The sequence below is a fragment of the Phascolarctos cinereus genome, unplaced genomic scaffold (assembly GCF_003287225.1).
Source record: "Phascolarctos cinereus isolate Bilbo 61053 unplaced genomic scaffold, phaCin_HiC Scaffold_4;HRSCAF=312, whole genome shotgun sequence".
Classification (NCBI taxonomy): domain Eukaryota; kingdom Metazoa; phylum Chordata; class Mammalia; order Diprotodontia; family Phascolarctidae; genus Phascolarctos; species Phascolarctos cinereus.
The window spans coordinates 125,307,579-125,326,320 of NW_027555847.1; the positions used below are offsets into that span (position 1 = coordinate 125,307,579).

At 39.5% G+C, this 18,742-nt stretch overlaps 1 protein-coding gene across 3 annotated transcripts in view; it reads right to left on the bottom strand.

Annotated features, from left to right (window-relative positions):
- Positions 1 to 2,177: 2,177 nt before the first annotated feature.
- NSMCE1 (NSE1 component of SMC5/6 complex) overlaps positions 2,178 to 18,742 on the bottom strand; it is a 59,791-nt gene continuing 43,226 nt past the window's right edge. For 2 of the 3 annotated variants that reach the window (XM_078152519.1, XM_078152520.1), the window contains exons 4-9: positions 13,400 to 13,477; positions 9,380 to 9,526; positions 9,059 to 9,147; positions 4,832 to 4,945; positions 3,841 to 3,961; positions 2,354 to 2,444 (exon numbers count right to left, since the gene is read on the bottom strand). In XM_078152519.1, the coding sequence (XP_078008645.1) occupies positions 2,439 to 2,444; positions 3,841 to 3,961; positions 4,832 to 4,945; positions 9,059 to 9,147; positions 9,380 to 9,526; positions 13,400 to 13,477 (555 nt within the window). In that variant the 3' untranslated portion in view covers positions 2,354 to 2,438. Of the gene's footprint in view, positions 2,445 to 3,840; positions 3,962 to 4,831; positions 4,946 to 9,058; positions 9,148 to 9,379; positions 9,527 to 13,399; positions 13,478 to 18,742 lie in introns of all 3 variants that reach the window. The other variant, XM_021006361.2, reaches the window with a different exon arrangement.

Genomic DNA, 18,742 nt, shown 5'->3' on the forward strand with positions numbered 1-18,742 from the left:
GGAAGTCAGTAGAGAGCTGGGGGCAGGATAGATAGATTTGAGAATCAACAGCACAGAGATAGTAATTAAATCCATGGGAGCTGATGAAAACATGTTTTAGGGGAAAGACCATTTTAGTTTTGGCTATTTTAAATATGAAGTGCTAATCGGACAGCTGGGTAGGGAAGTCCTAAGTATAGTTTGGGATGCAAGTCTAGAAGGATCAAGACTAGAAATATCAACTTAGCAACTGACTGGGTAGAAGTGATAGCTGGCCACTATTTGTGATAGCTAAGAATGGAAAACAAAGTCGATGCCCATTACTTGGGGAATGGCTAAACAAATAGTTTAGGGAATATTACTGTGCTCTAAGAAATGATGTGTGTGAAAAATACAGAGAAGCAAGGAAAGCTCGATATGAACTGATGCAAAGTGAAGTAAGCAGAGCCAAGAAAACAACATGCACAGTAACTACAACAATGCAAATGGAAAGAACAACCACACACCCAAAAATCAAAAGTAAATGTGAAAAAAGTGTAAAGATCAAACAGGACTCAAATGAAGAGGGATGAGGGGACATCCCCAATCTACCCTTTCGTGGAAGTGGGAGGTCCACAAGAGTTACGCATTGCACATGTTTTCAGACTTCTGTAGTGTACTAAAAGAAATATCATTTGTCATGGGATCACTCTCCGGCAGAGGAAGAGGGATGGATACTTGGGATAACTGTGGTGATATCAGAAACAGAAAATGAATTTTAAAAAATTTAAAGCAATAACTGGCACTGTGAGAGTGAATGCATTAGCCAAGGATGGAATTATTGAGAGGAAGGAGCAAAGGCAGATTTGAGGAACATCCACCTTAAGTGTATAAGAAGAGAACAAACATATATGAGAACTGATTCAGGAGGTACAAGCACCAGTAGTGTCATGCCTCAGAAGCCGAAGAAAAAGTGTCCAGAAATAGGAGTGGTTTAATAATGTCTAATGCTGCAGAATGAAAATACAGGCTAAAAAGGCCACTGGATGTGACAACAGAGAGGTCATTGCTGACTTCTGAGATAGACATTTGTGTCGCATGGTAGGAAGTGAAGCCATCTATCAAAGGACTGAAGAGTGAGTGCAGGAAAGGAATGGAGGCAATGGAAACAGCTATTTTTAAGAAGCATGACAATGACAGGAAGAGAAGAGATCTCAGGATAGCTTTAACAAGGGAGAAGAGTCAAGGGAAGACAATGAGGTTGGAGGAGAGGATTTTTGGAGCAAACTCCCAGGGAAGAGATGGGGACAGTGCCACAGAGAGAGAAGTTGTCCTAAAGGACTAAGGATACCTCTTCCTTTGAAATAGGTGGCAAAAAGAAGAAAATGGGTGATGTTTAGAAATTTTAAATTGCAGAAAAGGAAAATAAAGGGTTCCCATTGGTATAGCCTCATTGAAGTAGGAGGCAATGTTCTCTGCTATTAAATGTGAGCCATGGCAATGTGGTTGGAAGCTGGAAGTATGAGGAAACAGTTTGGAATAGTTGCAATAGGGAATAAGGCAAGAAGGCGGCAAGAGCAAAGCAGAATTGGCAAGTAGCAATGAAGGCCTCACTAAGGTTCTTACCATGAAATTATAGAGGGATAAATCAACTTTTTTTTTTAAACTTCAGTCAAAAGGAGGACAAGAAGGTGGTGGCTGATGAATTATAAATATTGCATACCATGGAGTCAAGCCTTGCTACAGAGTGAGAAAGATGGACTGGAAAAATAGAATAAGATGGATCAAAGGACTACAGGTTAAGATGTCTGGCTCTGCAGTACCTCTCTGTTCCATCCTGCCTTTGAGGACTTCTCATAATTTGACTTCTAACTTCATTTCTGGCCCAAGTCTCAAACTTAGGCAGTCTTGTCCAGAGGCCACTTATGGCCTAATGTAGCATCAAGAAAAACAGGGACAAGAGAGAAAGGACAGCTTCTTAAGTACTGAAAAGGATCATTGAATCAATAAAAACAAAGGATTTAAAATGTAACTTAATTCAGTTTTAGTTCAATTAAATTCAGATATTTATTTAAACCCTGATGTATGTGATACTCAAGTTTAAATCTGAATTATGAAAAGCAAAATGTATTCCTATTTCATTGTGTTATAAATTATCAAACAATACTAATATCAACAGTACCAGGGCACAGACCAAGAAAAATGCCCCAAATCACCACCTCATTAAAATTATTTTACTTAGATTATTAGCAAGTCAATACAAATAAGCTGGACTAATTAATATAAAACTATTAAAAATGCATTATTAAGTTCAAAATAGGACCATTTAGTACATTTTATCCTTTTGAACATATCTGAGTGTTTAATTCCAGTGCAGAAAATCCTGACTCAATAGTGAACTCAACATCACTTTGTTTCTGAAGATGAGACTCTTCTAGATGTTCTTGGGGTATTAGATGGCAAATAGGAATCTGGTCGAACTATATCTGCATAAGGAAGAACACAGATAAGATTACAAGGTTGTTTTCACATACAGAAGCTGCTTCTGTGCTGAACAACATTCCTAGGTACTATATTAACATGTAACATAAAACTGGTTTTTAGCTCAAGTCTAAAAGTTTCAGGGAAGCTTCAGATTTTCAATAGATTCCCAAGAAAATATTGGTAAAGTTAGGGCAAACTATCCCTAAACTCCTCCCAAAAGAAACTTTGGAAGTAAGAATACTGAAGCAAAGAAATTTACATCTCACTTAAAATCTTTAGCATAGAAAATGTGCACAGTGACCCCAAATTATATCATAAAGCAGAAATCATCAAACTATTTGGCACTACTTAAAAAAAAACACAGAAGAGTGGATCAGACAAGAAAAAATAAAAAATAACTGAACTGAATAATCCAGTTTTTAATAAAACCCCAAATCATAAGTTACCTGGGCAGAGCTACCTATTTGATAAGAATTGCTGGTAAAACTGGAAAGGAGTAATGGATATGTCACCTGAATTTTACCACAAAAACCATAAGATAACCATATCAGGTACCTTTTACAGCTATGACCAGGGTTATTTTTAATAGGAATAAAGAATAGAGTTAATCATAAAATATGAGAAAAAATTTTGATTACATAAAATTGAAAAGGTTTTGCATAAATAATTTCATATAACTAGGAATAAAGGAAGCAGTCTATAGCGAGAAATAATCTTTGTATCAAATATCTCTGGTAAGGATTTGATATGATAGGCATATACCCCAAGAAGGTTAATGACAAAAAGAAAGGCTACATAAACACCACAATATTTACAGCAAAATTTTCTGTAGCAGCAAAAAAAAAAAAAGTAAACATGTTCATTGATTAGAGAATGGCAAAAATTAATTGTGGTAAATGTAATAGAAAATTACTATATTATTAAAAACAATGAATGCAGAGAAACATAGGGAAGACTATAGATATAACATGATGATATAACAAGATAACATGATGGAAAGTAAAATAAGCAGAACCAGGAGAACTATACAATGACTGCAAAAATGTAAATGGAAAGAACAACAAAGCAATTGAAATAGAGCTGCAGAAGTATAATGACAGCTTGGTCCCAAAGAGGAAAAATAATAATGCACCTCCTGCTATGGAGGTGAGGGGCTAGAGGTCTGAAACACTGCAGATAATGTCAGACTTGTCTGGCACGTTGATTAGTTGTGCTAAACCTTTTTTTCCCCCTTTTTTTCTTCATTATAAAATGAAAGGCTCTCTAGGAAGGGAATATGAAGATATTAGGAAAAGCAGGTAATACAAAAAATAGGAAGTAAGAAAAATAAAGAAAATAAAGATATCCATTAATAGTCCAGTAAACCCAGGGCAAAGTTCAAATTGTGATTCATCCTACCTCGAGTCTCATGAGGCCACACTTCATTACAATGAGGACAGTGTGGCTCAGGCTGAGATTTGAAATACTTTGCAACACAAGGTAAATGCATTTTAATTCCACAGGTATCACAGGACTGGCCCTGAAATGAAAAAGGCTAATTACAAAAGGTCTCAGATTTCTCTGCGCTTTGCTTGACATTTTTAAGTGGACCTGTGTATCTTCTCCCTTAGGAGTCCACAATTATTGTTATTCAGTCCAATGATCAAGAACTTTCTCCAGTGAGTTCTCGAACCCCTTGGGTTCACTTTTGCTTTCAGGAGTCGATGTGCTAAGCCATAGGATATATGTCTGGAAAGGTGTGTCTGTTAGTTTAAGTCCCAGCTGTCCTACAGATCAGCTGTGTGAACATGGGAAAGTTCTCCATTTTCACTTCACTAAAACTAGTTGAACTTGAAAGATAATCTCTGATGTGCTTTCTAGCTGATTGTACTACTACCACAAATGTTCTTTGGACACTTTCAGAAATGTACCAGATATCTAGGATTCTATCTGTCCTCTAGATTAACCCTCTCTTGACATCCAATTTCATGTACTTTCCAAAGTGACTAATACTCTGAGGGAGGGGCCTGGCCCAATAATGTTCTATTTACTTGGGGGAAATAGCATGAGAAAGCAATGTTCTGATGAAAATATCTACAATATTTTAAACTATGAAAAAGGTATTAGATGCAGGAAGCTGGTACTAGTAACAACAGAGGTTTATTACTAAAAGGATAGTGTTTTTTTACCTCTCCTGTACCTGGCACATAGTAGGGAGTTAATAAATGTTTCTTAATTAGCTAATTGAGTAGAATGTGACCAGAGAGAAATTAATGGGCTAGTTAGCTTATGATATCAAAGGTCTATGAAATTCAAAGTACCCAGCAGAACTACTACAAATCTATGGAATGGTTTTCATGAAGGGGAAAATATTCTCAAAGATCAGTTTAAAAGCTTCATACTTATTTACCTGAATGGCAAGACTGTGGCAGATGTTGCACTTTTTGACATCCTGATATGTCTCACATATATACTGATCCAATTCCATGATGCAGCGAGTATGTAAAGTGTATTCACCATGTCTCTAAAGAGATAGTAACAGCCAAAAAGCATTTATTGAAGGTTCATGGTAGAAAGATCAGGATGGGGCGTGGGGGGGAATAACGGGAATGTCAACAAGACCCTTGTCCTTGAGGCTAAGATTTAGTTGTGGAGGTGAAACACACAGAAATGAAATGTCAAGAACATTAAAAAGCACCCTGTTAAGAGGCAATGTGGCACCATACCAAACAGTGCCATAATATATTACACATATTCCTTCTACAACTTTATTTATGAAAAATCAATGTAGGGAGGCTCATATGAACTGATTCAGAGTGAATTAAGCAGAATCAGAACAATTTATACAGTAATGGCAGTATTGTAAAGATGATCAACTTTGAAAGACTTAGTCACTTTGATCAACACAATGACCCACCACAATTCCAAAAGACTCATGATGAAACATGCTGTCTACATCCAGAGAGAGAACTGAGGGACTCAAGAGCTCAAAATGAAGTGTATTTTCTTCTAGTTCTTTCTTTTTCTTGCTGTTTTTATTTTTGGAACATAAACTACTATGGAAATTGGTTTTGCATGATTATACACATTTGAAACAGATTTTATTTTTCTTGTCTTCTCAAAAGGAGAGAATTTGGAACTGAAAATAAAATAAAATTGAGTTTCAGGAGGAAAAGCAAAGTAGTATAGTAGAAAGAACACTGGATTTGGAGTCAGTTGATCTGGATTTAAGCTATGTGAAGGAAGGCCAGGCACTTCCCCTGCCTCAGCCTGTTTTCTTCATCTATAAAATGGGGATATTCAAACTAAAATCCTATTTCACAGGAATATTATGAGCATAAAGCATTTTATAAATTGTAAGGTGATATATACATATATATATATATATATATATATATATATATATATATACACACGCACACACACACACATATATGCTATTATTTACACACGGTTTGGACACACAGGTTCCCCATAATGGTGTGTGGATTAACATTTGAAAATGATCATTTACTGATTTCCCACTTCACTCAAGAATCCTATCAAATCTCTTCACTTAAGTGAAATCATGTCCAACTAAGGCCAAAAAATTGAAAGCACTAGAGCCACTTTGACTTTTGAGATCCTCTGAGCACCCAGAAGTATAGGATTGGTATAAACAAAACACTATCATTGGCCTTTTCCCTAAAGGGACAGGGAAAATCCACATCTATGAGACCCAGGCTGTGTTTGTATGTAGACATTAAACATAGTGCAGCCCAGTGGGAAAATCTCTAGATTTGGAATCAAAGCAGTTTATCTGCATTCAGGTGGCCCTGTTACATACTGTTTGTGTGAACTTAGTCACAAGATACTGAACATCTCCAAGTCTCACTTTCTTTAGCTCTTCAAAGGGATGATTTCTAAATCTCTCTAGATCTAAATCCTATGGTCCTACAGTGGAAGTTATACTTTGGAATTCCCTGGGCTAAGTTCCCACTGCTTCTCCTCCAAAATATCACAGTAGCTTTGACTAAATAAGGATAGGCTGTTGAAACAAGGATTGGTGTTTTTCAAAAAACCCTTGCATCGGAAGAGGAGGCAGAGAAGCCCTCACAGTCTTCCATAACACAGTAAAGAAAATGGCAGAGGATCAAGGTGGGCAGAGGCCTTAAGATCTTGAGAGTTGAAAGTAAGGGGTTCCTCAAAGCTCATCTAGATCACCTTCCTCATTTTGTAAAAGAAGAAACAGCAGAGGAAGGGGCTGTGATTTGTCCAAGACCACACAACTGGCCAATCAAAATAAAGATGCTTCTGCAATATCCCTTGGTGGGCCTCCTGCAATGCGAATAAACACAGGATGAGGGCCTGAAAAAGGTAGAGCTAGCTTCTTGACTGTCAAGTAAGAATTTTAATGAACACTTCTTTTTAACAAATTAGTAAGAGCTACCGTTTACATAGCACTTTACAAAGTACTTTCTGCACAATTTTTCTGTGAAGTTGGATCGTGTAGGAAGAAACCTCTGAAGTGGCTGAATATACCCCCCTTTATTTTAGAGACAAGGAAAACAAGGCCTCAACTAAGAGGAGAAGAGCCTAGTCTTAAGATCCCACATCTAGTGCCAAGGCCAGTGGTGATACCCAGACCTCCCTTGGAGACCTGTGCTTATCTCTACAGTTAGATCCTGATGTGCTTTGGGTTCTTGATGTCCCTGGCCATGTAACTAAGTCATTGGAAAGTATGAGAAAGTTCAGGAAGTCTTTAGAGATTGCCTGAGGCAGCCCACTCATTTTACAAAAGGAGGAATTGGGTCTAGAAACGTTTGAGGATGGGCCCAAGATGATCTGGCTGGTGGTAGCAACACAACTGGGATGTGAACCCAGGGGAACCAGCCAGAAATGGAAAGAACCCTGGCCTTGGTATCAGATAACCTGGGGTCAGACATTTTTCCTTTTATTCACAAAATGTACTGACCGCCTAATATTAAAGATTTCTTCCCATCTCAGGTTTCTTATTAACTTATATTGGTCAGTGTGCCAGACAGCAAAGATTTTCACATCTTAGATACATTACACTAGGAAGTAAGAAAATTATAATAGCTAACAGTTATAGAGTTTTGCAAGTACTTTGAGGTTTGCAAAGTACTTCATGTAGGACATTTCACTTGATGATCAGAACAACTTAACTGCTTAAGTGCTTTAGTTTAGACACACAGCTAGTGTCTGAGGTAGGATTCAAATTCAAGTCTTCCTGACTCCAAGTTACCTATCCACTGTTGCCTGCTCTGGTTGTCTTTCCTAAAGTATGACAGAGATATGATTATCAGTAATACTAGCACTGCACAATAATGGGGTGTGTGTGTGTGTGTGTGTGTGTGTGTGTGTGCGTGTGTTTATGTGGACAGCCAGAACAGAGGGCCCTAAGCTGTCCTGCCCTGCCCTGCATCTCAGGAGGTCTTCTCTCAATTTACCACTGGGCCTTCTCAGCTTTCTGGAAAGATCTTATTACTACCCTAAAGTATAGGAAATAGCAGAAAACGGTTAGAGTGAGAATAACATCTTAATCCATAGAAAAGGAGAGACAGAAGACAGAATGGGGGAGCTGGAATTTTCAGTTCCTAAATTTACAGACTAGTTCCTATTTCTTACCAGACATACAGAACAGTATCAGGCGATAGAGAAAGTCCTGAACTCAGAAAACCTGGGTTCAAATCCTGGTTCTACCACTTACTGGCTACATTCCTGAGCAATTCACATCATCATCAACAGGATCCTAGGAATGGGGGTGGAATGTTCTAAATAATCTAATCTGGCCCAATCATTTCACAGATAAAGGAAGCCAAAGTCTAGAGGGATGAAGAGACTTATGCAGGGTCACACAAGCAGTAACCAGCTAAGGGTTACAGAACATTGAATCTGGAGCCCGGAAGACTTCAAATCTGTCCTCAGATACTAAATGTGTGACCTGGTCACTAAACCACTGTCTGCCTCAGTTTCCTCAACTGTTAAATGAAGATAAGAACAGCACCTACCTCACAGGGTTGTTGTGAGGATCAAATGAGCCAATATGTGTGATTCACTTAGCACGGTGCCTGAACCAAACAAGTCCCCTTCCCCTTCCCCTTCCCCCAAGCAGCAAATCTAGGGGTCTGAACCTGAATCTTCTGACTCCAAATCCAGCCCTCTTTCTACTCCATATTTCTCTGAGTCTTAGTTTACTTCTCTGTGAATCTCTGAGGTCTCTTCTAAAATTAAAAAATTCTGATTCTAGAAACCAAGTTAAAATTAAGTGAGAAATTTAATTCATAAGTTAAACATGTCCTGCAGGCTCAACGCATTTGGAATTTGTCAGGTTACTCATAAATATTAAGTACTGTCTTCATAGCTAGCCCCTCAAAATGTAAACAAACTGGTTAGTGCTGAAAAATACCCCAGTACTGCCTTGTGTTAGTCACACCTCCTGAAATTACCAGTCTACCTCCATGACATCAGTGAACTATGTATGCAGGGCTACCAAGAAGTAACTTTCCCTGAAAAAGAAGCTGACAGCGGTATCAGCAGGTCCAGCGTGTTGGCCAGGAACCGCATGAGGAAGTGGAGCATCACCACACAGAACTTGTCATGCCGGCCAGACAGAACAAAATCGCCAGACACTCACTGGAAGGAAGCTGCTGATAAACAAGGTTTCTGTGACAAGAAGCTCGCTTTCTGTGCCGCTGTCTGGAGTTTCTTGGAAATGCTATCGTACTGTTACAAAATGCAGAACCAGAAATTTTGTGTCAGCACTGAGATCCCCAAAGGGAGAGGAGCAAGTATCTTTACGTTCCAGCACAATCCGTGGAGCAATCTTTTTCTAGTTTTACTTTTCTTCCTAAAGTAATAGAGTTAATTAAACCAGCACTTTGGAAGAAACTCTTGTTTGCCCTAAAAATCAGTCAAAACTTTAAAAATGGCCACAGGGTATCCCGGAACAATTTACTTCTGAAAGCCACTTGTCCTGAACAAACATCTGAAGCACTTGTTCTGCTTCCTTCTTCTTCATTTTTTTGCTCTGGAGTTTGTCGGACAGGTTTAAAATACTGGTGGATGATGCATAGCCACTTTCTGATTCAACAATCAAGTCCATCTGCAAGAAATATTTTTATAGTAAATAAATCTCAAGTCTGTATCTCTGGCCCACTTTTACCTCCAAGATGTAAAGTCCCAAACTGGCAGACCTGCAAAGGAGCCTCTCTCTCCCTCCCTCCCTCCCTCCCTCCCTCCCTCCCTCCCTCCCTCCCTCTCTCTCTCTCTCTCTCTCTCTCTCTCTCTCTCTCTCTCTCTCTCTCTCTCTCTCTCTCTCTCTCTCTCTCTCTCTTCCACAGCATTGGGAAAATAGCTTTATAAGTAGGCAATGCCTATGAAACCCAACTGAAGGGGTGATACACACTGCCTGCCTACCTACCTTCCTCACTGGATTTTTTGTGAGGGTCAAATGAATACTGTTTGTAAAGCACTTTATAAGCACGGTGTGGTATTTATATAATAAATAATATTATTTAAATTGTTAGTTACTGCATTTGTTACTTGAGAGATGAAAGGGAAAAATACCTTTAAAAACAGTTGATAACTCTTAAATCGTATTTTACAAATCACCAGAAAGGCACACACAAAGTTAGCCTTGTTGTTCCTAATCTAGGCAGGGCAAAATTTACATCATAATCTATCTTATAGAAAAACTATGGCAAGATAATCAAATACTCAAACGTAGCTCATCAATGTGGGTATCCCCTCCAACAACACAACTTACAACTATCTATGCCTGCCCATCTGGTGCAACTGTTGTCCATGCCCTCTTAAACTTTTGTGCATTGTCTCCCCCATTAGATTATAAGCTCCTTGAGGGCAAGGACTCTTTTTCTTTGTTGTATGCCCAGTGCTTAGCACTGGGCACATAGCAGGAGTTCAATAAATGTTTATTGTGTTGTATTATTATTTATAGATAATCTAAAACTGTGATTATTAGTGCCCTCTGCCTCTGACTCTGCCATTCTGCCAACATCAATGTGGAAGCAGATGGAGGCCACATGGAACAGATGATCATTTTATATTAATTTATTTCAAGGTTGCCTCGGCCAAAATATTTGTTCCTACATGGCCGGCCTATTATTGATGAAACTTCTGTATTTAATTAGGCTAGCCCTCAGAAAACAGACTCAGTCTGTTGCTAGAACCAGTCTTAAGGCTTTTTCCAGCATGGCAGGGTCTGCCAGAGCTTATGCTCCACTGGCCTCATAATGAATCCTGTTGCCTCCATCATGCCCAAGTCCCCCTCATCCTAAAAAGCTCTCGGTAAACCCTGTCATTCCTTCAAGCTGTCGTGCTATATCACTCCTCCCTTTCTTAGCCAAACTAGAAAAAGCTTACTCTCTTCTCACTTCTAAACTCTTTGTAATCTGGCTTGTGACTTCATCACTCAACTGAAACTGCCCTCTCCAAAGTTTCTAATGCTGATTAAACACCAAATCTGATGGTCTCTGGACGATTCTTATCCTTCCTGACCTTTCTCAATCATATGACACTGTTGAACATCCTCTCCTTCTAGATCCTCTCTCCTCTCTGGGATTTCGGGGTTTTGTGACCCTGCTCTATCATAGTTCTCTTCCTCTCTATCTGCTCTTTTTTATCTGCTCTTTTGCTGGTTCTTCATACACATCAAGCCCCTTGGCTGTGGAAAAACCCTAGGCCTTTAACCCAAAACTTCTCCCCCTCTGTCCCTCCCTCCCTCCCTCCCTCTCTCTCTCTCTCTCTCTCTCTCTCTCTTCTCTCTCTCTCTCTCTCTCTCTCTCTCTCTCTCCCCCTCCGTCCCTCCCTCCCTCTCTCTCTCTCTCTCTCTCTCTCTCTCTCTCTCTCTCTCTCTCTCTCTCTCTTTCTCTCTCTCTCTTTCTCCTCACTCTTGGTTACCACATCAGCTGATATAGATTTTATTGTCATCTCTAGGCTGATAACTCCCCAACTGATATATCCAGCCTTAGTAATTCTCCTTAGGTTCAGTGACACAACACAAGCTTCCTGTTGGACATTTGGAACTGAATGTTCTGTACGTATCTCAAATTCAGCATACACAAAACAGAACTCATCATCTTTTCCCCAAAATCAATCCCTCTTTCTGTCAAGGGCACCACCAGTTCCTTCTAGTCATCCACGTTTGCAAATTCAGTGACCTCCTCAACTCCTCATTCACTACAAGTATCTAATCAGTTGCCAAGTTGTGTCCTTTCTATCTTCACAAAATCTTCCACATTTGTTCCTCTCTCCATGCTCACATAGCTACCACCTTAATGTAGGCTCTCATCACCTCTTGCCAGAACACTGAAATGGCTCCTAACTGGCCTCTCTGCCTCAAGTTTCACTTCACTCCAACTTAACCTCCACAAAACTACTAAAGTGATTTTTGTTAAGCATGTGATCATGAAACTCCCCTGCTCAATAAACTCCAGTGTTTTCTATTGTCTCTGACCAAAGATAACTCCTCTACTTGGCTTTTAAAGCTCTTTATAAGCTGGCCACAACCTGTCTTTCCAGCCTCATTAAACATTAAAACCCCTTCTTGCACTCTATGATCCAGCCAAATTGGCTTTCTCTCTGTTCCTTACACAAGGCACTCCTCCCATCTCTTTGCCTTTGCAATGGCTCCCCATACCTGGAATGTACTCCATCCTCACCTCTGCCTTGAAGAATTCCATGTTTCATTCAAGGTTCAATTCAAGCATCACTTTCTACATCAAGCCTTTTCTGATCCCCTCAATTTCAAGTATATGTCCCCCCAAAATTTTCTTCCATCTAGCAACTCCTTTGAAGAAGGGGCTAGTCATTCTCACCAACTGCCAATCAATGCCATGCATAAGGCAGGCAAGTCAGTCTAGCTGAAGCAGCAAGTCAGTCTGGGGGACAGATGGAAGGCAGTATGTGCCAGGCAAGAGAGATTACCTCCACCACCATCTCAGAGCCTGAAGAAGACAGCCCAGGACCCAGAGCCCAAAAACCCGGGGAAAAGCAATATTTCCTGCACAGTGGTCCACAGCCATCATCCTGGGAAGCAACCCCTGTGGAAATGCAGCCTGGCAGCTGCTTCTGCAGGTACTAGAGCCACAGCTACTGAAGACTCAGAAAAGAAAGTTCCTGCCACCAAAGATTTTGGCACATCAAATGGCTGAACATCAGAAACTTATAAGACTTTATTAGTAGAAATGACATTAAAGAACAAGCATTGACATCTCCTTTGTCCCTCTACCCCAAAGACCATGGGATGTCCCATCAAACTTGCAGCTTAACTAAACCTCCCATATGGGTGTCTCCTCCATCAGAACATGAGCTCCTCAAGAGCAGAGATTGTCTTACCTCTCTATTTGTGTTTCTGGTGCTTTGCACATAGTAAGTGCTTAATAAATGCTTTTGTAATTCATCAGTTCATTTCTTTTGTATGTACCTATAAGTCCATGTTTTCTCCCCAGCCTAGACTTTAAGCTCCTCAAGGGCAAGGACTATTGGACTTTCGCCTTTATCTACATGCCTAGTAGAGTCCTGGGACATAAAAGGCATTTAATAAGTGCTTGTTGATTGATTGATTGAGAATCCAGGGTCACTTCTGTGCTACAATAAAGTGTTCCATAGACAGCTGTTCTCCCTAGAGACCATTCAGCAATCTTTGCTGGGAATTCCAGGTGAGATCGCTAAACAAAGATGACTACATTAAATGAAAAACCAAACTCTTCTTTGAATTTTTCAATTTTCAATGATTTTAATTTAACACTCATTTATCTCAGAAGAGAAAATTAGCTCCCTCAATAAAGCCCTTTTCATTCATTTGACTTATGGTATATGCCTAATATAGCTAATTATTATGCATCAAAATAAAATGACATGTACCTCTTTAATCATTATCCAAAGATTATTTATTAATTTTTTTAACTAGAGGATAAAAAAATTTTCCCCAATTATTCTATTTGATGATACTTACAGTTTTTTTAAATAATTCCAATTCATTTTCTGCATAGTCAGATGCCACTTTGGTAGCTTCCGTTATTGCAAGATTCACCTAAAAACACGGTCAGGTTAAATGTTAATTTTTGCCCCTTCATTAACAACCAGTTTAGGAGTATGACTTCTCTGAGCCTAGTTTCCTTGTCTATAAAATTAAGATGATAATATTTGCTCTACCTACATTACTCTGTCAATCTTATAATAATATAGAAATGTAAATTATCATAATTATTCACATTTCTACATTACCAAATAACATTTTTTAACTTGGAAAAGACCTTAGAGATGATCGAGCATAAATTCTTCATTTGGCAAAAAAAGGAAAATGAAATCTGAGGATGGGAAGCAATTTGCCCAAGGTCATACTGTTAGCAAGTGGCAGAACCAGGATTCCTGACTCCAAATTCACTGTTCTTTCCCCCAAACCAGAGGCTTTTAATCTGGGCAGAAGTAGAGGGTTATGAAGTCTAATACTGTGATAACTATATTTCAATATAATTGGTTTCCTTTGTAATATCATATATTTTATTTTATGCATTTAAAAACATTCTTAATGATCTTAAGAAAAGAATGGAAAGACAGGGAAAAGGAATACACTGCAGGGGGAGGGGAGAGTAGGGAAAAGAACATTAGGAAAATTATCTCACATGCTGAAGTGGACAACTATACAAACAAGGAGCGGGCAAGGGAAGCAGTTGAAACTTGAACCTCATTCTCATTTGAATTGTCAAAGAAGAGAACACACACCCCCACAGAGTTTGGGTATAGAAATAGATTTCACTCAATAGGGAAATAGGAGGGAAAAGGGAGGAGGCAGAACTAGGTGAGGGGGAGTAGATTAAAGGAGGGATTAGTCCTAAACAAAACAAATTTGAGGTGGCAAAGAATGGCAATCTGAAGGAGTGCCCACAAACTGGGAGATAACTGAACAAGTTATGGTATATAAATGCGATGCAATATTATTGTGCTGAAGGAAATTATGGAGAAGATTACAGAGAAAGCTGAGAAGATTTGTACGAACTGATACAGAGGGAAGCAAACAGAGCCACATATACAATGACAACCATATGGAAAAAACAAACAACTCCAAAAGAATTAGGAACTCTGATCAGGGTAATGACCAACTAAGATTCCAGGGGACTAATGATGAAATATGTTTCACACCTCCTGATGGAGGGGTGAAGGGCTCTGAGCACAGAATGAGACATGGTTTTTGGACACAGACAATGCAGAAATGTATTTTGCTTGATTATACATGTTTTCAATAAGGGGTTTGTTTTTCTTTTGTTCTCAGTTGATGAGGAGGTTGGGCGTGGGGGGCAAGGTGGGAAAGAAGGTAGATTTTTGCTGAATGAAAAAAAGAATATAATTATTTTTTAAACCGGGTCAGTTAGAGTTGTAAAGAATTATAAAATGCCAGAGCTGGAAGGAACATCAGGGATCATCCAAGCTAACCTTCAATTTTAGAAAGGAGGAAACACAGGCTCAGAAAGGATTTTAAGCCTGCTACAATGCTCCAAGCCAGAGCAGTTTGTCCAGAGTTATTCAGTGCCCCATCTGGAGCTCCTTACTCTAGGCCAGTGCATAGGTTATCACTTGCATGTTATAAGTGAAAACAGCAGAGGTTCATTTAGTCACAGTTTTTAGTAGCATCACATAGCAGAATTAGCACTAGGTTTGGAAACAGAGGACCTGGAGTTGAAGGCTACCTCTGCTATTTAATCCCTATGTGGCCTTCAGCAAATCCCATGTACTCTTTCAGATTGAGGTTCAGCTTCTAGAAGATGAGAGGTATTTGGACTGGATATTCTAAGTTCTGATTCCTATTCAATTATCTTGCTAATAACCGAATTCTTATTTATGCCTTATTTTCTTAATGAATAATCACACACACACACACACACACACACACACACACACACACACGTATACACACAAAATTATACCTTAACTTCACTGAATTACACTTGATTTCAGTAAATTTAGGGGGAAAGATTTTACACTTTAAAATTTTGAATATCCAGTCAATTCATTAGATGATAGACATGGCTATTTCTGCTGTCAAAAGTCACGTTGTTGCCTTTGTCTTATGACAGCAATTCCCATATTTACAGACAGTCCTAAAAGCACTCTGAAATTAGTTGAGTTGATAAAATTCATTTGTAACTTATGTTAGTATTCTGCAACTTGGAATTCATTTTCCCCTAGAAACATGATCAGATTCCTAGGCCAGCCCCTGAACGCTGGCTTAATTGCTTCTGCAAAAGAGCAAGCAGTATAACAGACGTTGTTAGAAATGGAGGAGACCTTAGAAATAATCTAATCCAATCCTCTCATTTTCTAGAAGAAAATGCTTAGGCTCAGAGGGCAAACAACTCCTCTGCTAGTTAGAGGAAAAAGTCAAACACAGTGCAGGGTTCTCTCTGTTTTACCAGGGTGTTTCCCATGAACACTATCAAAACTGGAGCATCAGAATGGAAGAGGACAGAATTTGGAGGTGGAGATCACCATCAGAGACCACCTAGGCCAGCCCCTTCATTTTAAAAAGGAAGAATCTGAGGCTCAGAAGGATCAAAAGACTTGCCCAGCTTCACACAGTTCTAAGAGTAATATGGAGCATCATCTTTATGTGTGATAACATTTTAATTTGTAAGGTCAGGAATCCATTTCCCTGGTCTATAGCCCCAGCAAGAAGACTGAACAGCAGAACACAGGAATGACCAGCTAGCTGTAAGCCACTGCCAAACAGCAGGGACATCTCTTGCCCCCTGCCTGTCTCACCACTTCCCCTCTGCTCCTGCCCCTGAAGCAACCACATACATCTCCTGAGGTTTTCTAAGAGGTCTGACTGCTAGAAACAACAGGAAATGGAGTCTAAAATGGTTCCCTCCAAAGCTCCACTCTTATCCTTCTCTTTTTTGCCTTATAAGCTAGAGGGATAGACTAAGACTGCCATAGGTGATCATGGCGGTTTTTTAATTATAATAAGACTAGTTGACATTTCAGAATTATACTGAGACTCAACTCCTAAATGTCGTGTAACAGGAATAGGACAGGCAGCTCTGGAGGTAATACGAAGAAAACTAGGATGAGGACATTATTGAAAAGCATTTCATATATTTTCGCCTGGTACATAACAATGTTATGAGTTGAGAGTTTCCTCCCAGAAAAATTAATTAAAAGTATGTTTCACTCAAGTCCCCATTTGTGAAATGAAATCTCTTTGGTGTAAGTTAGCCAGAGTCCTGTTGGCTTTTATTTACTTTGGTCACAAGTGTTTCTGGCCAGAGAAATCTTAACTATTACTTCTGGTCTTCATAACCATTTCAATCCTGATATTACCCTAAGTTCAGCCCTTCTCATAACTACAACCAGATGAGGCCATGTGATGTTTGTTGCCAAAATAGTTATCATTATGACTCAGTAAAAATAGTTTCAAACTTTGCAGCTTAAACCTTATTTCTTATTAACAAGAACTGAAATCTAAAACTGAAGGCTTTCCCCCTTGTGAATTACTGTTAATGGCTCTGGCCCCAGATAAGCAGCAGCCCAGGACAAGAACATTCCACAGTTAAATCATTCTGTGCACACCAGGCATCAGAAGAAATAATACACCACATTTGCTATGCAGAAATTCAAGTTTGCAATGCACCTTACATAGAGTAGGGCCATCAGTCTTTGCTCAGACATAATTGAAAGCAAAAGTTTCCCCGAAGCCATGGCAAATCCCCTGTTCCTTCTTGTTCTTACAACCCTAAATACAGAGTGATTCTAGAGTGATCTAGAAAAAAAGGACCCTTCCCCCTACCAAACCTATTTTGGTCACAATCCATTTTGGGAAGACTACTCTAAGATGATTTCTAGAATTAGAAAAGATCCCAATGGGAGGGTAAGTTTGGGGCCTTTGGGGGATTTCTAATATATATTAGCATTAATAAATGTTTCTAATATATATTAGCATTCTAAGAACTGGCTAAAGTAACAGTAGACTCTTAAGAACAGCTTTAAATACAGCAGATTTGGGTCACCTAACCCTCTTCCTATATAGCAATTGAGTTCAGAAGCCTTGGTTAAACCTCCCAAGGGGCAAGAGGAGCTGAGACAGCCTCAGGGGCCTGCCTGTCTCTGTCTGTCTCTCTGTCTCTGTCTCTCTGTCTCTCTCTCTCACTGTCTCTCTCTTTTCTTTCCTCTCTCTCTCTCCCTCTCCCACTCCCCACCCCCTTTGGGGGAATAGGAGGGAGGTGGCCAAACTGCCAGCTCACCTTAGGGCTCACATTTTGGTTCCCTTCCTAATCCCAAGGGCAAATAGAAATAGAATAAAAATACAAAACGCAGGGGTTCTTTCAACAAGTTTGGCATATTGGCTCTGGGCAAGAATATCTTCCTCCCTCTGGACCCATACTCCATATATTTGGGGGTATTTCTTAGAAGAGAATTACTAAAAAGATGAACTTTTGTGGCCTGTTGCAAAGGAATATGAGGTGGGGGAAGAAGCAGAAGAAACATCATGTAAAATAGCAGAAAGTGAACAATAACACTTGCCTACCTACCTTAAAAGTGGTTGTGAAGAACATGTCTACTGAACCTTGAAGTGCTATAGAAATGCCAATAATTATTGTGGTGATTACTGTTATTTTTATTACCACCCATGTGACTTTAGGCAGGTCACTTAATGGTTCTGGGCCTTAGTTTTCCTCTCTTGCAAAATGAGGTGCTTAGCCCAGGTCCCTTACAAATCGCTAAGGTCCTTACAGATTTAAACCCTATGTTCCTGTGTTCCAAGTCTGACTGTATTAATGAAGAGATAGCATGGTGTAATGGAAAGAATATTCGCAAGATCAATAGACCTATAGAAAGTATGCCAACAGACCAGTATGAAGAATATTCAGAAAATCAGTGGACCTGATTTGTGTCCCACTCCTTCCACTAACCAGTTATGTGACCTTGGGAAAGTCATTTACTCTCTTAAGGATTCTATATCTGTAAGGAGGTTGGAAGGGCAGCTAGGTGACCCAGTGGATAGAATGCTGGGCCTGGAGACAGGAGGACTCATCTTTAAGAGTTCAAATCCTGCAATTCACTTAACCCTGTCTGCCTCAGTTTCCTCATATGTAAAATGAGCTGGAGAAGGAAATGGCAAACCACTCCAGTATCACTGCCAAGGAAACCCCAAATGGGGTCATGAAGAGTTGGACAAGACTGAAATGACTGACCAACAAAGAGGTTGGATGGTCCACTTCAGCTCTAATCATCATGATTCTACAATCCCCCTCTCCTCCCTTCCCCCCTCCCTGTCCATACCCAAAGCAGCAGATGAAGG